At 57.0% G+C, this 25078-nt stretch overlaps 2 protein-coding genes across 3 annotated transcripts; both read left to right on the top strand.

The window, feature by feature from the left end:
* The first annotated feature begins 3025 nt into the window (after positions 1-3025).
* On the top strand, positions 3026-20795 carry LOC119958810 (zinc finger protein ubi-d4-like). The gene is made up of 7 exons (XM_038787310.1): positions 3026-3040; positions 4963-5161; positions 11832-11870; positions 12362-12490; positions 13727-13839; positions 19932-20013; positions 20713-20795. The coding sequence occupies exons 1-7, from the start codon at positions 3026-3028 to the stop codon at positions 20793-20795; spliced, it is 660 nt and encodes a 219-aa protein (XP_038643238.1).
* Positions 20796-21576: 781 nt separating this feature from the next.
* On the top strand, positions 21577-23700 carry LOC119958968 (DNA-directed RNA polymerase II subunit RPB1-like). 2 transcript variants are annotated; one of them, XM_038787494.1, is made up of 3 exons: positions 21577-22851; positions 22899-23316; positions 23354-23700. In XM_038787494.1, the coding sequence occupies exons 1-3, from the start codon at positions 22372-22374 to the stop codon at positions 23410-23412; spliced, it is 957 nt and encodes a 318-aa protein (XP_038643422.1). In that variant the 5' UTR covers positions 21577-22371; the 3' UTR covers positions 23413-23700. The 2 variants fall into 2 exon arrangements, with proteins under 2 accessions (XP_038643422.1, XP_038643423.1); XM_038787495.1 differs by having other exon boundaries at positions 21577-22821.
* The last annotated feature ends 1378 nt before the right edge of the window (positions 23701-25078 follow it).

A 25078-nucleotide genomic window follows, 5' to 3' on the forward strand; every position in this document is an offset into this window, starting at 1 on the left:
GCGGCACTCCCTCAGCACTGACACTCTGACAGTGCGGCACTCCCTCAGTACTGACCCTCTGACAGTGCGGCACTCCCTCAGTACTGACCCTCTGACAGTGCAACACTCCCTCAGTACAGACCCTCTGACAGTGCGGCACTCCCTCAGTACTGACCCTCTGACAGTGCAGCACTCCCTCAGTACTGACCCTCTGACAGTGCAGCGCTCCCTCAGTACTGACCCTCTGACAGTGCGGCACTCCCTCAGTACTGACCCTCTGACAGTGCGGCACTCCCTCAGTAATGACCCTCTTGACAGTGCAGCACTCCCTCAGTACTGACCCTCTGACAGTGCGGCACTCCCTCAGTACTGACCCTCTGACAGTGCGGCATTCCCTCAGTACTGACCCTCTGACAGTGCGGCACTCCCTCAGTACTGACCCTCTGACAGTGCGGCACTCCCTCAGTACTGACCCTCTGACAGTGCGGCACTCCCTCAGTACTGACCCTCTGACAGTGCAGCACTCCCTCAGTACTGACCCTCTGACAGTGCGGCACTCCCTCAGTACTGACCCTCTGACAGTGCAGCACTCCCTCAGTACTGACCCTCTGACAGTGCAGCACTCCCTCAGCACTGACCCTCTGACAGTGCGGCACTCCCTCAGTACTGACCCTCTGACAGTGCGGCACTTCCTCAGTACTGACCCTCTTGACAGTGCGGCACTCCCTCAGTACTGACCCTCTGACAGTGCGGCACCCACTCAGTACTGACCCTCTGACAGTGCAGCACTCCCTCAGTACTGACCCTCTGACAGGGCGCACTCCCTCAGTACTGACCCTCTGACAGTCCAGCACTCCCTCAGTACTGACCCTCTGACAGTGCGGCACTCCCTCAGTACTGACCCTCTGACAGTGCGGCACTCCCTCAGTACTGACCCTCTGACAGTGCGGCACTCCCTCAGTACTGACCCTCTGACAGTGCGGCTCCCCCTCAGTACTGACCCTCTGACAGGGCGCACTCCCTCAGTACTGACCCTCTGACAGTCCAGCACTCCCTCAGTACTGACCCTCTGACAGTGCGGCACTCCCTCAGTACTGACCCTCTGACAGTGCGGCACTCCCTCAGTACTGACCCTCTGACAGTGCGGCACTCCCTCAGTACTGACACTCTGACAGTGCGGCACTCCCTCAGTACTGACCCTCTGACAGGGCAGCACTCCCTCAGTACTGACCCTCAGACAGTGCGGCGCTCCCTCAGTACTGACCCTCTAACAGTGCAGCACTCCCTCAGTACTGACCCTCTGACAGTGCGGCATTCCCTCAGTACTGACCCTCTGACAGTGCGGCACTCCCTCAGTACTGACCCTCTGACAGTGTGGCACTCCCTCAGTACTGACCCTCTGACAGTGCAGCACTCCCTCAGTACTGACCCTCTGACAGTGCAGCACTCCCTCAGTACTGACCCCTGACAGTGCGCACTCCCTCAGTACTGACCCTCTGACAGTCCAGCACTCCCTCAGTACTGACCCTCTGACAGTGCGGCACTCCCTCAGTACTGACCCCTCTGACAGTGCGGCACTCCCTCAGTACTGACCCTCTGACAGTGCGGCACTCCCTCAGTACTGACCCTCTGACAGTGCAGCACTCCCTCAGTACTGACCCTCTGAAAGTGCGGCGCTCCCTCAGTACTGACCCCCTGACAGTGCAGCACTCCCTCAGTACTGACCCTCTGACAGTGCGGCACTCCCTCAGTACTGACCCTCTGACAGTGCGGCGCTCCCTCAGTACTGACCCTCTGACAGTGCGGTGCTCCCTCAGTACTGACCCTCTGACAGTGCGGCACTCCCTCACCACTCACCCTCGGACAGTGCATCATTCCCTCAGTACTGACCCTCTGACAGTGCGGGACTCCCTCAGTACTGACCCTCTGACAGTGCGGCACTCCCTCAGTACTGACCCTCTGACAGTGCGGCACTCCCTCAGTCCTGACCCTCTGACAGTGCGGCACTCCCTCAGTACTGACCCACTGACACTGTGGCACTCCCTCAGTACTGACCCTCTGACAGTGCGGCACTCCCTCAGTACTGACCCTCTGACAGTGCGGCACTCCCTCAGTACTGACCCTCTGACAGTGCGGCACTCCCTCAGTACTGACCCTCTGACTGTGCGGCACTCCCTCAGTACTGACCCTCTGACAGTGCAGCGCTCCCTCAGTACTGACCCTCTGACAGTGCAGCACTCCCCCAGTACTGACGCTCTGACAGTGTGGCGCTCCCTCAGTACTGACCCTCCCAGTGCAGCACTCCCTCAGTACTGACCCTCTGACAGTGCGGCACTCCCTCAGTACTGACCCTCTGACAGTGCGGCACTCCCTCAGTACTGATCCTCTGACAGTGCAGCACTCCCTCAGTACTGACCCTCTGACAGTGCGGCACTCCCTCAGTACTGACCCTCTGACAGTGCAGCACTCCCTCAGTACTGACCCTCTGACAGTGCGGCACTCCCTCAGTACTGACCCTCTGACTGTGCGGCACTCCCTCAGTACTGACCCTCTGACAGTGCGGCACTCCCCCAGTACTGACCCTCTGACAGTGTGGCGCTCCCTCAGTACTGACCCTCCCAGTGCAGCACTCCCTCAGTACTGACCCTCTGACAGTGCGGCACTCCCTCAGTACTGACCCTCTGACAGTGCGGCACTCCCTCAGTACTGACCCTCTGACAGTGCGGCACTCCCTCAGTACTGACCCTCTGACAGTGCGGCGCTCCCTCAGTACTGACCCTCTGACAGTGCGGCACTCCCTCAGCACTGACCCTCTGACAGTGCAGCACTCCCTCAGTACTGACCCTCTGACAGTGCGGCACTCCCTCAGTACTGACCCTCTGACAGTGCAGCACTCCCTCAGTACTGATCCTCTGACAGTGCAGCACTCCCTCAGTACTGACCCTCTGACAGTGCGACACTCCCTCAGTACTGACCCTCTGACAATGTTTAACGCATTGCTCATTTTTCCACCTGCCTGCTGTGATCTGAATGCTGGTTGTCGTTGATGTTGTGCAGCAGAGTAGAGGAGGCACCGTTCTTTCTCTGCTCCGACCCTTAGCTAGTATAGCTTTGTGTTTATTGTGGGCTCCTGGGAGCTTGTGGAGTCCTTGGCCTGTGTGACCCAGATTGCAGCTTCTCCTCAGCCCCTGCACGGGCCCACAGTGACACACAGCTGATCCACATCGACTTTGGGAGGTGTGAATGGGGAGAATGTGGGTCTCGGGAGAATGTGGGACTCGCTCCCCTGGGGAGTGGGGAGAATGTGGGACTCGCTCCACAGGGAGAATGTGGGACTCGCTCCCATGGGGAATGGGGGAGAATGTGGGTCTTGCTCCCACGGGGAGTGGGGGAGAATGTGGGACTCGCTGCCACGGGGAGTGGGGGAGAATGCGGGATTCGCTCCCGCGGGGAGTGGGGAGAATGTGGGACTCGCTCCCCACGGGGAGTGGGGAGAATGTGGGACTCGCTCCCACGGGGAGTGGGGAGAATGTGGGACTCGCTGCCACGGGGAGTGGGGGAGAATGCGGGTGTCGCTCCCGCGGGGAGTGGGGAGAATGTGGGACTCGCTCCCACGGGGAGTGGGGAGAATGTGGGACTGGCTCCCACGGGGAGTGGGGAGAATGTGGGATTCGCTCCCACGGGGAGTGGGGAGAATGTGGGACTCGCTCCCACGGGGAGTGGGGGAGAATGTGGGACTCGCTCCCACGTTGAGTGGGGGAGAATGTGGGACTCGCTCCCACGGGGAGTGGGGAGAATGTGGGACTCGCTCCCACGGGGAGTGGGGAGAATGTGGGACTCGCTCCCCACGGGGAGTGGGAAGAATGTGGGACCCGCTCCCACGGGGAGTGGGGGAGAATGTGGGACTCGCTCCCACGGGGAGTGGGGAGAATGTGGGACTCGATCCTCACGGGGAGTGGGGGAGAATGTGGGACTGGCTCCCACGGGGAGGGGGGGAGAATGTGGGACTCGCTCCCACGGGGAGTGGGGGAGAATGTGGGACTGGCTCCCACGGGGAGTGGGGGAGAATGTGGGACTGGCTCCCACGGGGAGTGGGGGAGAATGTGGGACTCGCTCCCACGGGGAGTGGGGAGAATGTGGGACTAACTCCCACGGGGAGTGGGGAGAATGTGGGACTCGCTCCCACGGGGAGTGGGGGAGAATGTGGGACTCGCTCCCACGGGGAGTGGGGGAGAATGTGGGACTCGCTCCCACGGGGAGTGGGGGAGAATGTGGGACTCGCTCCCACGGGGAGTGGGGGGAATTTGGGACTCGCTTCCCACGGGGAGTGGGGAGAATGTAGGACTCGCTCCCACGGGGAGTGGGGGAGAATGTGGGACTCGCTCCCACAGGGAGTGGGGGAGAATGTGGGACTCGCTCCCACGGGGAGTGGGGAGAATGTGGGACTCGCTCCCATGGGGAGTGGGGTGGGGAATGTGGGACTCGCTCCCACAGGGAGTGGGGGAGAATGTGGGACTCGCTCCCACGGGGAGTGGGAGAATGAGGGACTCGCTCCCACAGGGAGTGGGGGAGAATGTGGGACTCGCTCCCACGGGGAGTGGGGGAGAATGTGGGATTCGCTCCCACGGGGAGTAGGGAGAATGTGGGACTCGCTCTCACAGGGAGTGGGGAGAATGTGGGATTCGCTCCCACAGGGAGTGGGGGAGAATGTGGGACTCGCTCCCACGGGGAGTGGGGGAGAATGTGGGACTCGCTCCCACGGGGAGTGGGGGGAATTTGGGACTCGCTCCCACGGGGAGTGGGGGGAATTTGGGACTCGCTCTGACAGAGAGCGCTCAAGGTGCATATTGTTGATTGATTTCAGGGAGGAAGCTGACGCTGTGAGCAGCCTCCCAGCTCTGGTGAATCTGGGTTTGTATGCTCCAGAGTGACGCTGTACGCACCCTCCCATCTCTGGTTGTGTTTTGGGCACCTTGTGTATAGTCGTCTTGTTTCCGCGGCTGTGGCCTGGTTGGTGAATTGTTCTGTCTTTCCTCTCTCCTCCTGACAGTCTGTGGTAAACGCTACAAGAACCGGCCGGGGCTCAGCTATCACTACGCCCATTCCCACCTGGCGGACGAGGAGGGCGACGATGAGAAGGACCTGGAGCCGCAGATCCCCCTGTCCCACCGAAGGGAGGAACGTAAGTGTGCGTGACTGTATTCTTTCTATTTATTATGGTGGGGAGGGGGGGCGCGATGGGGGAAGTCGGGTGCATGTTTAACATTGCTGTCAATCAATTGGTCCTTGAGTTCACAGTGGCTGGTACGTGCTCCCTCAGAGGGCAGCAGGAATGTGTTTAGCGGTAACTTGCAGAGGGGGGGAATTGGTGAAATACTCGAAGAATGAACTTGCAGGGCTGCGGGAGTGGGACTGATTGGGTAAGATATTCAAAGCACAGGGACGATGGCTGAATGGCCTCCTCTTGGGCTGTCTTATGTTGTGATTCCGCCTGCTGGCCGATGAAGTGTTTGCAGAAATTGAAGGATTTCTTTGAAACCCTCAGTGTTGAGGTTTGACCTCCCGATCCTGTGCAACGAACAGGGGGCGCTGGGCAGGTGTGAGTCTTCCATCTGCCTGCCCGGCTGGCATAGGGGTTGTGGGGCCCACCAGCTCATTCCCGGCGAGGCAGCGTGAGCCTCGGGCAGCGTGGGAACCAGGCAGCGTCAGCCTCGGACATCACCCGGAGTTACGAAACGCTGGGCGAGCGCACAGTCATAGAACAGTACAGCACAGAACAGGCCCTTCGGCCCTCGATGTTGTGCCGAGCAATGATCACTCGACTCAAACCCACGTATCCACCCTATACCCGTAACCCAACAACCCCCCCCTTAACCTTACTTTTTAGGACACTACGGGCAATTTAGCATGGCCAATCCACCTAACCCGCACATCTTTGGACTGTGGGAGGAAATCGGAGCACCCGGAGGAAACCCACGCACACAGGGGGAGAACGTGCAGACTCCACACAGACAGTGACCCAGCCGGGAATCGAACCTGGGACCCTGGAGCTGTGAAGCATTTATGCTAACCACCATGCTACCGTGCTGCCCTGTCAATTCCAGCCCCATAGACCCCGGAGTCCCAACACCAGTCAATTAGCCCTTCATTGCTCCAATGACCGACAGGCACCAGATTTGTAAGAGAAACACAATAACTTCATTTATAACAGAAATAGAGATAAGACATGCGCAAATTAATAGTTAATCTACTAACCGCCCCGCCCTTTCACCGCCCCACCATCTACCCAGACACACACAGAGGAGGGGGGGGGGGGTTACAATAATAAGAGGATCAATGTGAAATGGAAGATGTGTTTCCTGGCTTCGGATGTCAAAGTTGTGGCAGCGCCCTCCATGGAACCACCGGTTGGATCGCTGACAAGGATTTTCTGGCGGGAGTGTTCAGTCAGAACTCCCATCTGTAGGATTCTGTCACAGCCTCAGGCCTGGGTCATTTTCATTTGTTTCCATCCAGAACGACCAACAGCCTTTCTGAAGCAAGAACAGAGTTGCCCACGCGAGACTTTAAAGAGCTTTTAAACCGCTGACCCTGTTTTCAGCCGGCGACTTGGTCTGGATTTCCTTCAGATTTTCTGTGTCTCCTCCCTCGAGCCCAGTTCTCCACCTGGGTTTTCCCGCCTCCTTGGTTTCCCGCCTCACTCGAATGTCCTCCAGCTTTACTGAGGAGAAAACAAAGTCTCCAACTGGGTGTCTGGGAGAGGTTCACCCTTTCTGGGAGAGAGAAACCCTTCAGCTCTTTTAGAATTTAGAACAGTACAGCACAGAACAGGCCCTTCGGCCCTCGATGTTGTGCCGAGCAATGATCACCCTACTTAAACCCACGTAACCCATATACCCGTAACCCAACAATCCCCCCATTAACCTTACACTACGGGCAATTTAGCATGGCCAATCCACCTAACCCGCACATCTTTGGACTGTGGGAGGAAACCGGAGCACCCGGAGGAAACCCACGCACACACAGGGAGGACGTGCAGACTCCACACAGACAGTGACCCAGCCGGGAATCGAACCTGGGACCCTGGAGCTGTGAAGCATTGATGCTAACCACCATGCTACCGTGAGGCTCTTGATACCAAAATAAAACTAAAGCTGGAAACACGGTCTCACAGAGGGAGGAACATTCCAGAAAATAACCTGAGCAATCAACACTATCCATTGATTAAGGCACAGCAATCTGAAACAGTCCGATGGCCGCCAGCCAAGTCCATCAAGATGTGGTCACCACTGATGTCGGACCAAATGGCTGGAGTTTCCTGTTTTCAACTTAAAGGTGAAGTCCATCTTAAAGTTATAGGCGAATATTTCCCCACGGACAAAAATTGAAATAGCGGAATGACAGAAATTGAATACGGAAAACAAGGGACAGACAGGGATTAACAGGAGGATCCTTACACCAGCCTCGGCCAGAGCGAGCCTCGGGCAGCGCGTTTGATTGGGCTGCTCCATTGAAGGAATTACAATCAAACCAGCTTGATCCTGGTAGCGATCAAAGGCAAATTGACAGCCTTCACTAAGGCGCGGTGGTTAGAATGTAAGTTGTCTTTGGAAGATTGTGCGGTTAATCAGTTTATAATGTTGAACAGACTCGAGAAGGGGGCTGAATGGGCGTCCTCCTGTTCCTGTGTGACAGGCTCGAGGAGGGGGCTGAATGGGCCTCCCCCTGTTCCTGTGTGACAGGCTCCAGGAAAAGCTGAATGGGCCTCCTCCTGTTCCTGTGTAACAGGCACGAGGAGGGGCTGAATGGCCTCCTCCTGTTCCTGTGTGAGGCTCGAGGAGGAGGGGGCAGAATGGGCCTCCTCCTGTTCCTGTGTAACAGGCTAGAGGAGGGGCTGAATGGGCCTCCTCCTGTTCCTGTGTAGCAGGGAGGGGCCTGAATGGGCTCCTCCTGTTCCTGTATAACAGGCACGAGGAGGGGGCTGAATGGGCCTCCTCCTGTTCCTGTGTAACAGGCACGAGGAGGGGCTGAATGGGCTCCTCCTGTTCCTGTGTGAGGCTCAAGGAGGAGGGGGCAGATTGGGCCTCCTCCTGTTCCTGTGTAACAGGCTCGAGGAGGGGGCTGAATGGGCCTCCTCCTGTTCCTGTGTAACAGGCTCGAGGAGGGGGCTGAATGGGCCTCCTCCTGTTCCTGTGTAACAGGCTCCAGGAAAAGCTGAATGGGCCTCCTCCTGTTCCTGTGTAACAGGCTAGAGGAGGGGGCTGAATGGGCCGCCTCCTGTTCCTGTGTAACAGGCTAGAGGGGCTGAATGGGCCTCCTCCTGTTCCTGTGTAACAGGCACGAGGAGGGCTGAATGGGCTCCTCCTGTTCCTGTGTGAGGCTCAAGGAGGAGGGGGCAGATTGGGCCTCCTCCTGTTCCTGTGTAACAGGCTCGAGGAGGGGGCTGAATGGGCCTCCTCCTGTTCCTGTGTAACAGGCTCGAGGAGGGGGCTGAATGGGCCTCCTCCTGTTCCTGTGTAACAGGCTCCAGGAAAAGCTGAATGGGCCTCCTCCTGTTCCTGTGTAACAGGCTAGAGGAGGGGGCAGAATGGGCCTCCTCCTGTTCCTGTGTAACAGGCACGAGGAGGGGCTGAATGGGCTCCTCCTGTTCCTGTGTGAGGCTCGAGGAGGAGGGGGCAGGATGGGCCTCCTCCTGTTCCTGTGTAACAGGCTAGAGGAGGGGGCTGAATGGGCTTCCTCCTGTTCCGGTGTAACAGGGAGGGGGCTGAATGGGCCTCCTGTTCCTGTGTAACAGGCTTGTGGAGGGGGCTGAATGGGCCTCCTCCTGTTCCTGTGTAACAGGCTCGAGGAGGGGGCTGAATGGGACCCTCCTGTCCCTGTGTAACAGGCTCGAGGAGGGGGCTGAATGGGCTCCTCCTGTTCCTGTGTAACAAGCACGAGGAGGGGGCTGAATGGGCCTCCTCCTGTCCCTGTGTAACAGGCTTGTGGAGGGGGCTGAATGGCCTCCTGATCACAGAATTCCTGCAGTGCAGAAGGAGGCCAGGCCATTCGAGTCTGCCCGACCCTCTGAAAGAGCACCCTACCAAGGCCCACAGCCCCACCCAGTCCCTGTAACCGCGCGCATTGATTGTGGCCAATCTACCTATCCTTCACTTTGGACTGTGGGATGAAACCAGAGCACCCGAAGGAAACCCACGCAGACACGGGGACAATGTGCAGACTCCACATAGACAGTGACCCAAGGCCGGAATTGAAGCCAGGTCCCTGGCACTGTGAGACAGCAGTGTTAACCCGGGTCCCTGGCACTGTGAGACAGCAGTGCTAACCCGGGTCCCTGGCTCTGTGAGACAGCAGTGTTAACCCGGGTCCCTGGCACTGAGAGACAGCAGTGTTAACCTGGGTCCCTGGCACTGTGAGACAGCAGTGTTAACCCGGGTCCCTGGCTCTGTGATACAGCAGTGTTAACCCGGGTCCCTGGCACTGTGAGGCAGCAGTGTTAACCCGGGTCCCTGGCACTGTGAGGCAGCAGTGTTAACCCGGGTCCCTGGCTCTGTGAGACAGCAGTGTTAACCCGGGTCCCTGGCACTGTGAGACAGCAGTGTTAACCCGGGTCCCTGGCACTGTGAGACAGCAGTGCTAACCCGGGTCTAAGGCACTGTGAGACAGCAGTGTTAACCCGGGTCCCTGACACTGTGAGGCAGCAGTGTTAACCCGGGTCCCTGGCACTGTGAGACAGCAGTGCTAACCCGGGTTCCTGGCTCTGTGAGACAGCAGTGCTAACCCGGGTCCCTGGCACTGTGAGGCAGCAGTGTTAACCCGGGTCCCTGGCACTGTGAGGCAGCAGTGTTAACCCGGGTACCTGGCACTGTGAGACAGCAGTGCTAACCCGGGTCCCTGACACTGTGAGACAGCAGTGTTAGCCCGGGTACCTGGCACTGTGAGACAGCAGTGTTAACCCGGGTCCCTGGCACTGTGAGACAGCAGTGTTAACCCGGGTCCCTGGCTCTGTGAGACAGCAGTGTTAACCCGGGTCCCTGGCACTGTGAGACAGCAGTGTTAACCCGGGTCCATGGCACTGTGAGAAAGCAGTGTTAACCCGGGTCCCTGGCACTGTGAGACAGCAGTGTTAACCTGGGTCCCTGGCACTGTGAGACAGCAGTGTTAACCCGGGTCCCTGGCTCTGTGAGACAGCAGTGTTAACCTGGGTCCCTGGCACTGTGAGACAGCAGTGTTAACCCGGGTCCCTGGCACTGTGAGACAGCAGTGTTAACCCGGGTCCCTGGCACTGTGAGACAGCAGTGTTAACCCGGGTCCCAAGCACTGAGACAGCAGTGTTAACCCGGGTCCCTGGCACTGTGAGACAGCAGTGTTAACCCAGGTCCCTGGCACTGTGAGACAGCTGGGGTTAACCCAGGTCCCTGGCACTGTGAGACAGCTGGGGTTAACCCGGGTCACTGGCACTGTGAGACAGCTGTGTTAACTCAGGTCCCGGGCACTGTGAGACAGCAGTGTTAACCCGGGTCCCTGGCACTATGAGACAGCAGTGTTAACCCGGGTCCCTGGCACTATGAGACAGCAGTGTCAACCCGTGTCCCTGGCACTGTGAGGCAGTGGTGTTAACCCGGGTCCCTGGCACTGTGAGACAGCAGTGTTAACCCGGGTCCCTGGCACTGTGAGACAGCTGTGTTAACCCGGGTCCCTGGCACTGTGAGACAGCAGTGTTAACCCGGATCCCTGGCACTGTGAGACAGCAGTGTTAACCCGGGTCCCTGGCACTGTGAGACAGCAGTGTTAACCCGGGTCCCTGGCACTGTGAGACAGCAGTGTTAACGGGGTCCCTGGCACTGTGAGACAGCAGTGTTAACCCGGGTCCCTGGCACTGTGAGACAGCAGTGTTAACCCGGGTCCCTGGCACTGTGAGGCAGCAGTGTTAACCCTGGTCTCTGGCACTGTGAGACAGCAGAGTTAACCTGGGTCCCTGGCACTGTGAGGCAGCAGTGTTAACCCGGGTCCCTGGCACTGAGACAGCAGTGTTAACCCGGGTCCCTGGCACTGTGAGACAGCAGTGTTAACCCAGGTCCCTGGCACTGTGAGACAGCAGTGTTAACCCGGGTCCCTGGCACTGTGAGACAGCAGTGTTAACCCGGGTCCCTGGCACTGTGAGGCAGCAGTGTTAACCCGGGTCCCTGGCACTGTGAGACAGCAGTGTTAACCCGGGTCCCTGGCACTGTGAGACAGCAGTGTTAACCCGGGTCCCTGGCACTGTGAGACAGCAGTGTTAACCCGGGTCCCTGGCACTGTGAGGCAGCAGTGCTAACCCGGGTCCTCGCGCCATGATGCAGCAGTGCTGACCACTGTGCTGCCCTACCTTTCCTTGTTCCATATTGATTTCTGGCATTGAATTCCTTCCTCAGTGATCAGGAGATTAACATTCCAGCTGCAGGCTGTCAGCTCTACGGACCTGGCGGTCCCTGGGATCGTTCTGTGCTGACGTATCTCACCACCAGGACAGGTAGGGAGGGGACAGTCGGCCTCAGTGCCGTTTGTGGGGAACCCTGGAGGTGGTGGGGGATGAATCGGGGCAGGATTCCTGTTCAGTGTCTGGTGACACCCTGCTGAAAATTGCGCGTGTTTGGGGGGAGCCAGAGCGAGACTTTGATGCCCCCTGCAGCCGAGCAGCCTGCTGGCACGCACTGAGAAAATGGGGCAGCAGAGGGCATCACTTCTCAAAGCATCCCTCGGCTAAAGTCAACCCCGTGTCCCGTTTGAACCGGGGGACCCGGAGGGGAGGTGGGTTTACAGGAGAAATTCCAGAATGTTCTTTTCTCACTGTCCCCTTCTCTTCATTGCAGTGGGGCGACCTCCAGGCGACTTCCGGAAATTGAAAGCAGGTCTGGAATCATCCTCTCTCTCGCTATAACTTGCCTTATTGTGTGGGTGGAGGGGGGGGGGAGAGAGTGGACACAGCTGTGATTGGGTCAGCCTCGCTGGGAGTGCGGCCAAACAGACCCGAAGCCTGTTGCTGCCTTTACTGCCCCGGCTGGGTCAGCAGTGAGCGGGCACACGGAAGGCGTTTGACAGCGTTGAGCCAGCAGAATGATTTTGCCGTCTGGCAGGTGGACGTATCCCACCCCGATCTCAAGGAGCCCCGAAAGGCCCTGTTGCTGTCAATCGAAAGTATTTAAATAATCGTAACAGCGCAGGTGGGGAGGACGTCTCCTCCCCCTGACCCCCGCTCTGCCACCCCTCCCTGTGCCCACTGGGCTGAGGGAGGAAGCGAGTGGGGCGGCCGCTGTGTGAATACAGGCAAGAGTCGGTGTTAATGTCACTTCCTGGAATGTTCTCATACTTTTTCTTGTTGGATTCTGATTTGAATTTTTAGCCAAGAAGGGGCCGGATGGGTTGGCCTTGCCCAACAATTACTGTGATTTCTGCCTGGGCGATTCGAGACTAAATAAGAAGACAGGACAGTCTGAGGAACTGGTGTCATGTTCGGACTGTGGGCGCTCAGGTAAGCCAAACCCGCCACGTGACACCCTGCACACAATTACCGGGCGTGTACAGCGACGAAACGGGCCGTTCGGCCCATCGGCTGGTGTTTCTGTCCCACGCAAGCCTCAAAGAGCAATAGAGGAACAGGCCCTTCGGCCCTCCAAACCTGTACTGGTCATGATCCCACCCTTGGCCAAAACCCTCAGCACCTCATTGTGCCGTACCCCTCTATACCCATCCTATCCATGTGTTTGTCAAGATGCCTTTTGAACGCCGTTAATGTATCTGCTTCCACAGCCTTTCCTCGCAGCGCGTTCCAGGCACTCGCCACCCTCTGTGTAAAGAAAACCTGCCGTTTCCCACCCCCTCTTCATATCCCCCCAGCACCATATCCTTCTCTTCCTCTCTCCCTCAACTGTTTATCCAGCTTTCCCCCCCCCCCCCTAAATGTATCAACACTCCCCGTGGGAGCGAGTCCCACATTCTCCCCACTCCCCGTGGGAGCGAGTCCCACATTCTCCCCCACTCCCTGTGGGAGAGAGTCCCACATTCTCCCCACTCCCCGTGGGAGAGAGTCCCACATTCTCCCCACTCCCCGTGGGAGCGAGTCCCACATTCTCCCCCACTCCCCGTGGGAGAGAGTCCCACATTCTCCCCACTCCCCGTGGGAGCGAGTCCCACATTCTCCCCCACTCCCCGTGGGAGAGAGTCCCACATTCTCCCCACTCCCCGTGGGAGCGAGTCCCACATTCTCCCCCACTCCCCGTGGGAGAGAGTCCCACATTCTCCCCACTCCCCGTGGGAGAGAGTCCCACATTCCCTCCACTCCCCGTGGGAGTGAGTCCCACATTCTCCCCACTCCCCGTGGGAGCGAGTCCCACATTCTCCCCACTCCCCGTGGGGAGCGAGTCCCACATTCTCCCCACGCCCCGTGCGAGAGAGTCCCACATTCCCTCCACTCCCCGTGGGAGTGAGTCCCACATTCTCCCCACTCCCCGTGGGAGCGAGTCAGTTCCAGTATAACCTTTGTCAATCTTCTGTGTACCCTCTCTACCATGTGACTAGCCGCTTTGGATTATATATGGAGGCCCATGGTGCTTTGCAGGATGACGCCAAGGTGTGACCTAACTCCGCTCAGTTTAACCTGTCTGCAGGTGCAGGATGGTGAACGATGGGCAGAATGTCCTGTGTGTTTGTGCAAGCCGCGATTTGGAATTGTGGAACATTGGGCTAAGTTGAACGGTTCTGTTTCTAGGACACCCTTCATGCCTCCAGTTCACGCCAGTGATGATGGCTGCAGTGAAGACTTACCGGTGGCAGTGTATCGAGTGTAAATGCTGCAACCTGTGCGGTACCTCGGAGAATGATGTAAGTAGAGGGGGGAGGGGAGCAGAAAATGTCGTAAACCCGCACTCCCCTGAAACGGTGCAGGGAAAACCTCAGCAAGCCCAGAATCACCCATCAGTGTTCAGCACAGCTTCCCTGATGATACTTGCTGTTGTACAGTGTCAGCTGTGGTATGTCAGGCCGCCCCCCCCCCCCAGGCTTGGAGCCCTACACCTGTGGGTTTGAATACCCCACCCCAGAGTGCACACTGTGCTGACTGTGGTATTTTTGAAGGCGAGGCTGGCAGACCATGAAGGTACAAACAAGGGTTTTATTGGAAAGGTGTTTTCCCAACAGACTGCAGGCGGCTAACGGCGTCACGTGATCAGACTCTTCATCAGCTGATTGCAGCTATGATCACACACGAATACACAACGCTTTCTTCTCCCCCCTCCATGTACATCAGAGGTTCGTGCAATGAAACACAGGTGTAGGTGGGGAGGTCAGGTGCAGACTCGATGGGCCGAAGAGCCTCCCTTCCGCACTCTGCGATTCTGTAACGTGAACGATCCAAATTTACAATGCGAACAATTGATAAACGCAACAGTGAAGAAGTTGGGCGTCTCGGGGGGGCGTCGCTTTCCTGGCGAACCTCGTGCGTCTGTGTTGACTGCAACCTCTGGTGTTTTTGGTGTAAAATGGGCAGCATCCATTGCTGTCTGAACCGGAGTCGATGCTGTGTTTGGAGGCTGACTCGGCTGGGGGCACTACCTTCCTCAGTTGTTTCCGGTATTGTCAGGGTCTCAGGAATGTCCAGCTCTTCACTTGACACAGTTTGTTGCAGATTCTCGGTTGACAGTGTCTCTGGTAAACTCGTTGCTAAAAGTTGATCAGTGTGTCTCCTCCACACGATATCATCCCGAGTTTGAACGGTGTAGGAGACCGGGCCTTAAAAGTGTGAGGTGATTCACTTTGGAAGGAATAACAGGAAGACAGAGTACTGGGCGAATGGTAAGATTCTTGGTAGTGTGGACGAGCAGAGAGATCTCGGTGTCCATGTCCATAGATTCCCTGAAAGTTGCCACCCAGGTTGAGAGGGTTGTTAAGAAGGCGTACGGTGTGTTAGCTTTTATTGGTAGAGGGATTGAGTTTCGGAGCCATGAGGTCATGTTGCAGCTGTACAAAACTCTGGTGCGGCCGCATTTGGAGTATTGCGTGCAGTTCTGGTCGCCGCATTATAGGAAGGATGTGGAAGCATTGGAAAGGGTGCAAAGGAGATTTATCAGGATGTTGCCTGGTATGGAGGGAAGATCATATGAGGAAAGGCTGAGGGACTTGAGGCTGTTTTCGTTAGAGAGAAGAAGGTTAAGAAGTGACTTAATTGAGGCATACAAGATGATCAGAGGATTAGATAGGGTGGACAGTGAGAGCCTTTTTCCTCGGATGGTGATGTCCAGCACGAGGGGACATAGCTTTAAATTGAGGGGAGATAGATATAGGACAGATGTCAGAGGTAGGTTCTTTACTCAGAGAGTAGTAAGGGCGTGGAATGCCCTGCCTGCAACAGTAGTGGACTGGCCAACACTAAACGCATTCAAATGGTCATTGGATAGGCATGTGGACGATAAGGGAATAGTGTAGATGGGCTTTAGAGGGGTTTCACAGGTCGGCCCAACATCGAGGGCCGAAGGGCCTGTACTGCGCTGTCATGTTCTATGTTCCCTGTGCTGAGACGATGACAGGTATCCACTTGGTTTTAGTGCCTCACCGATACTCCCTTCCCTTTCTGAAAAACAAGGCGTTCATCCCTGTTCTCACGTGGCAAAACCCGACTTTGCTGTTTACTCTTTAACAAATTCTCTTGTCTGAGGCGGCTTGAGCGAATCAAACGCTGTGCGTGACTGGCATTTTACCGTGCGTAATGCTGGAGAAGTTTGGGTTGTGGAATGTGTCCTATTCCTGTGCATCATCAGGAATTGGCTTTTGTCGTTTAGATAATGATCCTTGCTCAGGGGCTGGTTTAGCTCACTGGGCTAAATCGCTGGCTTTTAAAGCAGACCCAGGCAGGCCAGCAGCACGGTTCGATTCCCGTACCAGCCTCCCCGGACAGGCGCCGGAATGTGGCGACTAGGGGCTTTTCACAGTAACTTCATTGAAGCCTGCTCGTGACGATAAGCGATTTTCATTTCATTTTTCATTTCATTTCACCAGTTACCTTCAATGGACCTTTCACTGCCCGACCAAACCTTTTCAGACAGCCCATTTGAGTCAGGGTGATGGGGAGCTGATGGGCGATTCCATTCTCCTTGGGGTCATTTATGAATGCTAGCTAAAGGAGCTGTGGCTCATTGTCACCAGCATTTTGTTCAGGCTAACCGAATCTTGCAAAAACCTCACCCAGTCTTTCTATTCCTCTGTCCCAGGGTGTAGTCTTCATAATGGCCGCTTCAGGCCCCTTCCAGTGTGCCTCTACCACAATGGAAAACATTCGCTCTCTGAATGGTCGGGCATAACCTATATGAACTTTTTTTTTAGAAAACACCCAATGAATAACCACACCCCGCCTACCCCCCACCACATCTCGCCTTCCCCATTTTAACCCTCTTGACCCCTCAATCCCCCTCGGAGAAATCGATAACTGGCTCCCACCTCCGGGTGAACCCCTCTGCCAGCCCCCTCACAGCGAACTTGACCGTCTCCAGCCTTGGGAACTCCGCCAGCTCGCTCTCCCGCTTTCGCCGCTCCAGTAAGATCCGTCTCCGGGCTATCAGGGAGGCAAAGGCCAAAACATCGGCCCCTCTCGCCCCTCTCCCGGACCTTCCGCCACCCCGAATATGGCCCTCGGGACCACCCTCCCCACCCAGCCCCTCGGACATCACGTCCGAGAACCCCTACCAGAATCCCCCAGTTTTCACCAGGCCCAGAATGTGTGGACGTGTACCACGCCCCCCCCCACCCCCCCCACCACACCGCCCACACCAATCATCCACCCCCTCCAATATCGTACTCATCCTCACCACCATCATATCTGCCCTCTGCACCACCTCAAACTGGATGAGGCTTAATTGCCACGTGATGAGGTCGCGTTTGCCCTCCGCAGGGCCTCTGCCCACATCTCGGGCCCCCCACCTCCCCATCCCAGCTCCTCCTCCCACTTACGCTTAATGTCCCCCACCACACACTCCCATCAATTCCTCATTGCTATCCGACACCTTCCCCTCCCAACGCGTTGTGTAAAGGTTTGAGAATAATTGCTGGATTAGGAACAAACCTTCCATAATAGTTTAATAAGCCCCAAAATGGTCAACGTTGATTCACGTTTAGAGGGGCCGATACCTCAGCTATGGATTTTACTTTTGACGGTAATTTGTGCTGTCCCTTTGCATCTATGACGTGTCCCAGGTATTCAGGAGAAGATTTGAAGAATTCACATTTATCCTTCCGTGCTCGTAGTCCGGAATCTCCTAGTCTCTGGAGTGTAGCATCTAGATTCCGATGGTGCCCACCATAACTCTTCCCCGTAACTAAGATATTGTCTAAGTAGCACTGGGCTCTTCCTAGTTCTCTTAGAATTTGATTAATGGCACGTTGGAACAATGCAGGGCAGGTCACGGTGCCAGATGGAAGCCGTTTATATCTGAATAGCCCTTTGTGTGTCACGATTGTCAAAGATTGTTGTGAATCTGGATCTACGTTTATCTGACAATCAGCTTGACTAAGGTCACGTTTATTGAAATGCTGGCCTCCAGACAACCCAGCAAATAAATCTTCAGTTAAAGGCAGACGACCCTGCTCTGGACAGTACCAGATTGACGGTGACTTTAAAATCACCTCATATGTGCACCGAACCGTCGTTCTTCATCACAGGTACTGTAGGTGTAGCCCAATCACTCAAATTCACGGGTTTGAGGACCCCTGTCTTGACCAGCCTCTCTGATTCTGCTGCCACCTTGGGCCTGATGGCGTGGGGCACTGACCCAGCCGTCCAGCATCTTGTTTGGCTTTTGTCCTTAATCCTTAGCTTGACTGAAATCTCTTTTCATCCTTCCCAGCTCTCCATTGGGGGTCCAGGGGCTGGTTTAGCTCACTCGGCTAAATCGCTGGCTTTTAAAGCAGGCCAGCAGCACGGTTCGATTCCCGTACCAGCCTCCCCGGACAGGCGCCGGAATGTGGCGACTAGGGGCTTTTCACAGTAACTTCATTGAAGCCGATGGCACGTCTCTTTAAAGATCTCCCGTAGACCCGTTTCGGACTCCCGACGTGAGACCCATCCGGGCCCAGTTCAGCTGAATTCTCTCCAGCCAGGGCTGGGGTAGTTAGCTCTAACAGCCTGTAGGGACAAGTCTACGCCCTGCCCGCTTAACTGCGGATTTCCATCGACACGGTCCCTCAACGGAACCGCTTCCCCAGTATCGTTTTTATATCTGAGGGTATTACGGCGATATGTCGCCATTTCTCTTGGCGAACTGTTACCAAGGAAACCGCTGCTCCAGTGCCCCAACTCCACCTTCACCAATTGTCCGTTCCGGTAAAGGAATGACCCAGTAATGGTTCGTTGCGCCAAGCAGTGGCCAGCACGTTCAACAGCAGCTCGTCATCCTACGGTGACTCTAGTCCGTTTTTTAGCGCCCTTTTTTGTATCAGGCGCCTCCTTTCCCTCTCTTCGGTTTTCAATTTGGTACACTTGTTTCCTGATTTACACAATTCTTGTTTGGAATGTGTTTTTTTTCCCCAACCCGCACGTTCGATGTGCCACTCTTTAACCACAATTGCTGCATTCTGTCTCTGTCAGAGCTGAGGGAGTGCCGCACTGTCAGAGGGTCAGTACTGAGGGAGTGCCGCACTGTCAGAGGGTCAGTACTGAGGGAGTGCTGCACTGTCAGAGGGTCAGTACTGAGGGAGTGCCGCACTGTCAGAGGGTCAGTACTGAGGGAGCGCCGCATTGTCAGAGGGTCAGTACTGAGGGAGTGCCGCACTGTCAGAGGGTCAGTACTGAGAGAGCGCTGCACTGTCAGAGGGTCAGTACTGAGGGAGTGCCGCACTGTCAGAGGGTCAGTACTGAGGGAGTGCCGCACTGTCAGAGGGTCAGTACTGAGGGAGTGCCGCACTGTCAGAGGGTCAGTACTGAGGGAGTGCTGCACTGTCAGAGGGTCAGTACTGAGGGAGTGCCGCACTGTCAGAGGGTCAGTACTGAGGGAGCGCCGCACTGTCAGAGGGTCAGTACTGAGGGAGTGCTGCACTGTCAGAGGGTCAGTACTGAGGGAGTGCCGCACTGTCAGAGGGTCAGTACTGAGGGAGTGCCGCACTGTCAGAGGGTCAGTACTGAGGGAGTGCCGCACTGTCAGAGGGTCAGTACTGAGGGAGTGCCGCACTGTCAGAGGGTCAGTACTGAGGGAGCTCCGCACTGCCAGAGGATCAGTACTGAGGGAGTGCTGCACTGTCAGAGGGTCAGTACTGAGGGAGTTCTGCACTGTCAGAGGGTCAGTACTGAGGGAGTGCCGCACTGTCAGAGGGTCAGTACTGAGGGATTGCCGCAGTGTCAGAGGGTCAGTACTGAGGGAGTGCTGCACTGTCAGAGGGTCAGTACTGAGGGAGTGCCGCGCTGTTGGAGGGTCAGTACTGAGGGAGTGCCGCACTGTCAGAGGGTCAGTACTGAGGGAGTGCAGCACTGTCAGAGGGTCAGTACTGAGGGAGTGCCGCACTGTCAGAGGGTCAGTACCGAGGGAGCGCCGCACTGTCAGAGGGTCAGTACCGAGGGAGTGCCGCACTGCCTTTCAGGATGAGACATTAAACCGTGGCCCCATTTGCCCCCTCGGATGATTGTAAAAGATCGCACGGCCTCTATTGGTGGGGCAAGCCCTGAGCAGTGTCCAGGGGCCAATATCTATCCCTCGCCCAACATCAGTAAAAACTGATGATCTGGGTTATTCTCACATTGCTGTGTGTGGGATCTTGCTGTGTGTAAGTTGGCTGCGGCGTTTCCCACATCACAACAGTGACCTCACTTCAAAAATAACTCCTTCATTGTGAGTGAGACACTTAGGGATGTCTGGGGGGGGGTTTGGAAGCTGATGTTTTTCCCATTCCCGGTGTTACCCAGCTGATGGTGCGATCGATGTTCTTGGTTCCTCTAGGATCAGCTCTTATTCTGTGATGACTGCGATCGTGGCTACCACATGTACTGCCTTACCCCGCCAATGTCGGAGCCCCCGGAAGGTGAGCACCCTCTTTATTCCTCACTGTAAGGTGTAAACGATCCTCGCCCCTCTCCAGCTTCACGGTGTGTACGAGACGGAGGATCGGCCACGATGGCTGGTGTAGCCGGGCCGAATGGCCTCCTCCTGTTATCTGGGTGTCTTTGCTGGGGTGGGCTGCCAGCTGCCCTTCCACACCCGGCTGGTTCTGGCCTTTCGCTCCCCTCCTGTGGACCCTGATGCTTCCCCGTCGCCCGTTCCTCACACTGGACTGAGCAATCCTTTGGGCTGGTCGACTGTGGTAGGCATTGCAGCCTACCTGATTGCCGTCCGCCCCATCCGTCCTTCGTTTGTCCCTTCCACTATCATCCTTTCCCACTGCCCCTGTTGAAGCTGGTGCCTGGTTGGCACAGCCATCCCTCCCTCCCGGGCGCAGTAATACTCTGACAGCGCGCCACCATCCACAGTCCGGGTGTTTTTGGAATTCAGGGCCTGGCTCAGTTGGCCTCACGGAGACTCTGACTTGTCCGTGTAGAGGGGACGGTATCCACCCTGGGGGGGGGGGGGGGGGTCACAGCTGCCAGCCTCGGCAGTGGGGGCTCCGAGGCTGTGCCGATTACTCAGCCTCCAGGAAAAGCGGGAGAGTTGCCTTTGAAATGATGGTGTCGTCTCTCTGCCTCGGTACTCACCTTTCCCCAATTCCTTCCCCTCTCTGTTACAGGAAGCTGGAGCTGTCGGCTGTGCCTGGATACTCTGAAGGAAAAGGCCTCAATTTACCAAAACCCCAACCCTCCTCCCTCTTAATGCACCTGTTTGAACTGGAGGGACTCTGGCAGGGGAGGGGGCAAGGTGGCATCAAGTGGCATTACAATTGTTCTTATTTAATAAAACTCGAGGGGGAGGTTTGTGTGTCACACGTGTGTGTGTGTGTGCACGTGCAAGTGTGTACATGTCAGTGTGTGCATGTGTGCGTCCGTGTCTGCCCGTGCAAGTGCTCACACGCACATGTGAGTATACGTGTCCATGTGTGTGTGTGAACATGTCAGTGTGTGCGAGTGTGTGTACATGACCGTGCGAGTGTGTGTTCATGTCAATGTGTGCGAGTGTGTGTTCATGTCAATGTGTGTGAGTGTGTGTTCATGTCAATGTGTGCGAGTGTGTGTTCATGTCAGCGTGTGCGAGTGTGTGTTCATGTCAATGTGTGCGAGTGTGTGTTCATGTCAATGTGTGCGATTGTGTGTACATGTCAATGAGTGTGAGTGTATGTACATGTCAGCGTGTGCGAGTGTGTGTTCATGTCAATGTGTGTGAGTGTGTGTTCATGTCAATGTGTGCGAGTGTGTGTACGTGTCTCTGTGTGCGAGTGTGTGTACATGTCAGTGTGTGCGAGTGTGTGTACATGTCTCTGTGTGAGAGTGTGTGTACATGTCAGTGTGTGCGAGTGTGTGTACATGTCTCTGTGTGAGAGTGTGTGTACGTGTCTCTGTGTGAGAGTGTGTGTACATGTCCGTGTGCGCCAGTGTGTACATGTCTGTGTGTGCGAGTGTGTGTACGTGTCTCTGGTGTGTGCGAGTGTGTACATGTCTGTGTGTGCGAGTGTGTGTACGTGTCTCTGGTGTGTGCGAGTGTGTACATGTCTGTGTGTGCGAGTGTGTGTACGTGTCTCTGGTGTGTGCACACATCTGAGTGTGCATGTGTGCATCATGTGCATGGCTAACACCTGTCTCTGACTCTGCCTCTCCATGCTGTGACCCCGTGTAGTTTTGGGTGGTTAACATCTGCCTCTCCCCGTCACCCCCATTCTGCAGACCGCCCCATCTACCAACCTTCCACATCTGGCCACCCCCTGCCCCCGCGACACCCCATTTGATCCCCCACCCCCAGTGCCCTTTTATCCCGAAATCCACTACTTTCCCAGACCAACAGGTTGTGTCTTAACGCTTCTCTCAGTATTTGTTTGAAATTATTTGTGTCCACATCTGTGCAATCAATCTTTGGCTGGGGTACTGGGGTCTGCAGACCCAAGGTTTGCTGGGTCAGGACCCTTGAGAAAGGAGGAGTGATTAACAGTGTCCGCTCCTTCTGATACGTCTCTGTTGCCTGGGGAACCCTGGTTTAAAAGCTGTTAACTGTGTGTCGTGCAGAAGAAATATAGTGTTATGTATAGTGTTATATATAGTGTTATATATAGTGTTATATATAGTGTTATATATAGTGTAGTGTTATATACCCCTTTGAAGGAAAGTATTCTCTCAGCTCCTGTGACTCTGTGCAGCGACCAATCTGTCCTGGGAGTTATAGACTGGCAGCTCAGTCCTGATCCTCTGTGAGCTCACACAGCTGACGAGAGGTTGAACTCACCGAGTGGGGTCTGCGAGGCATGGAGCTGCTCACCAGGAGAAAACTCTGTCCTGAACCTTCACCATCAGTCCATAGAACCGTAGCTTCAGGAAGAGGCCATCGTGTTAGCCCCAGTCACTGTCCCACAGCTCCGCGTCGCTCCACGTCATTCCATAGCTCCCCTTCATTCCCCAGCATTCCCACAGCTCCCCAGCATTCCCGCAACTCCCTGTCATTCCCCAGCATTCCCACAGCTCCCCAGCATTCCCGCAACTCCCTGTCATTCCCCAGCATTCCCACAGCTCCCTGTCATTCCCCAGCATTCCCACAGCTCCCCGTAATTCCCACAGCTCCCCGTCATTCCCCAGCATTCCCACAGCTCCCCGTCATTCCCCAGCATTCCCACAGCTCCCCGTCATTCCCACAGCTCCCCGTCATCCCGCAGCATTCCCACAGCTCCCCGTCATTCCCCAGCATTCCCACAGCTCCCCGTCATTCCCCAGCATTCCCACAGCTCCCCAGCATTCCCACAGCTCCCGTCATTCCCCAGCATTCCCACAACTCCCTGTCATTCCCCAGCATTCCCACAGCTCCCCGTCATTCCCCAGCATTCCCACAGCTCCCCGTCATTCCCCAGCATTCCCACAGCTCCCCGTCATTCCCACAGCTCCCCGTCATCCCGCAGCATTCCCACAGCTCCCCGTCATTCCCCAGCATTCCCACAGCTCCCCGTCATTCCCACAGCTGCCCGTCATCCCGCAGCATTCCCACAACTCCCTGTCATTCCCCAGCATTCCCACAGCTCCCTGTCATTCCCCAGCATTCCCACAGCTCCCCGTAATTCCCACAGCTCCCCGTCATTCCCCAGCATTCCCACAGCTCCCCGTCATTCCCACAGCTCCCTGTCATTCCCCAGCATTCCCACAGCTCCCCGTCATTCCCCAGCATTCCCACAGCTCCCCGTCATTCCCCAGCATTCCCACAGTTCCCCGTCATTCCACAGCTCCCCTTCATTCCCACAGCTCCCCGTCATTCCCTCCATCCCACCCCATCCAGTGAAACGGACAGTTTTCCTGTCTGATTGGGTAGGAGCTGAGCCAGCTATCGCTGCGGAATGACGTGGAGCTGTGGGAACGCTGGGGAGCTATCGGTGTAAGAGGTCCCTATCCCCCCTCCCCCCCCCCCCATTCCCCAGGGGAGCGGAGACCCCTGCAGCCCCCTCAGCCCAACTCTGCAGCCGGTGTTTGTGTGTGGGGGGGGGGGGGGGTCCGTGGTTTTAACCACAGACACACTGTGACAACCAGCCCATACCCACTGCAGCCAACCCGTCCCCTGCATTGACTTGGTCAGGTACAGGTTGGCATTGGGGTCCGGGGGCCGGGTTGGGGGGGGGGGGGAGAGTCAGGCTGTTCGGGGCCGGGTGGGTGGGGGGGGGGAGAGACAGTCTGTTCGGGTCCGGGGGCCGGGTGGGTGGGGGGGAGAGACAGGCTGTTCGGGGCCGGGTTGGGGGGGGGGAGAGACAGGCTGTCTGGGGGCCGGGTGGGTGGGGGGGAGAGACAGGCTGTCTGGGGGCCGGGTGGGTGGAGGGGAGAGACAGGCTGTTCGGGGCCGGGTGGGTGGGGGGGAGAGACAGGCTGTCTGGGGGCCGGGTGGGTGGGGGGGAGAGACAGGCTGTCTGGGGGCCGGGTGGGTGGGGGGGAGAGACAGGCTGTCCGGGGGCCGGGTGGGTGGGGGGGGAGAGACAGGCTGTCCGGGGGCCGGGTGGGTGGGGGGGAGAGACAGGCTGTCCGGGGGCCGGGTGGGTGGGGGGGGGGAGAGACAGGCTGTTCGGGGCCGGGTGGGTGGGGGGGGGGGAGACAGGCTGTTTGGGGCCGGGTGGGTGGGGGGGAGAGACAGGCTGTCTGGGGGCCGGGTGGGTGGGGGGGAGAGACAGGCTGTCTGGGGGCCGGGTGGGTGGGGGGGAGAGACAGGCTGTCTGGGGGCCGGGTGGGTGGGGGGGAGAGACAGGCTGTTATGGGCCGGGTTGGGGGGGGGGGGGAGAGACAGGCTGTTCGGGGCCGGGTTGAGGGGGGGGGGGAGAGACAGGCTGTCCGGGGGCCGGGTGGGTGGGGGGGGGAGAGACAGGCTGTTCGGGGCCGGGTGGGTGGGGGGGAGAGACAGGCTGTTCGGGGCCGGGTTGAGGGGGAGGGGAGAAACAGGCTGTCCGGGGGCCGGGTGGTTGGGGGGGGGAGAGACAGGCTGTTCGGGGCCGGGTGGGTGGGGGGGAGAGACAGGCTGTTTGGGCCTAGACAGGATGGACATCAGCACACAGACATCGGCTTTGTTGCATCGGGATCTCCGTGGAGCAAGTCCGATATCTCGGCTTCCCCGTTTTGATGCATTGTGCTCCGATGTGTGAGGCAGAGGTGACCGAACGAGGCTATCTCGAGCAGATTGATATTGTTTGTGTTGTATTCGATTCTCCCACAACTGTGGCAAAGTTTTATTGCCTTCAGGACCCCAGCCATTGCAAGCTGTACCGGTAATCGGGAGCAGATGGGAGCACCTTATCGCTGTTAGTCAAAACTGTTACAGACACTTTGCAGTTCAGTATCGTCAACACTGATGACTCGCTGGCAAATTGCTGTATGAAATGGGGTGGGGCTGCTAAACATTACAATTGACGAACCTCTTTCCCATCATCCCTCCCACCTCCATGTCGCCCCCTTTGCCCCACTTGCTGCCTTCCCTATCCCCCCTCCTTTCCT

Source organism: Scyliorhinus canicula, chromosome 31 (assembly GCF_902713615.1).
Source record: "Scyliorhinus canicula chromosome 31, sScyCan1.1, whole genome shotgun sequence".
Classification (NCBI taxonomy): domain Eukaryota; kingdom Metazoa; phylum Chordata; class Chondrichthyes; order Carcharhiniformes; family Scyliorhinidae; genus Scyliorhinus; species Scyliorhinus canicula.

Bases quoted from the DNA above. Each gene is read 5' to 3' on its own strand.
- LOC119958968 (XM_038787494.1), top strand. From the start codon at position 22,372: ATGGAGCTGCTCACCAGGAGAAAACTCTGTCCTGAACCTTCACCATCA. The intron at 22,852-22,898 runs AGCATTCCCACA...CCACAACTCCCT, and splicing joins CAGCATTCCCACAGCTCCCC to GTCATTCCCCAGCATTCCCA. The intron at 23,317-23,353 runs TTCCCCGTCATT...TCATTCCCACAG, and splicing joins ATTCCCCAGCATTCCCACAG to CTCCCCGTCATTCCCTCCAT.
- LOC119958810 (XM_038787310.1), top strand. The intron at 11,871-12,361 runs GTCTGGAATCAT...TTGAATTTTTAG, and splicing joins CTTCCGGAAATTGAAAGCAG to CCAAGAAGGGGCCGGATGGG. The intron at 13,840-19,931 runs GTAAGTAGAGGG...TGGTTCCTCTAG, and splicing joins GCGGTACCTCGGAGAATGAT to GATCAGCTCTTATTCTGTGA.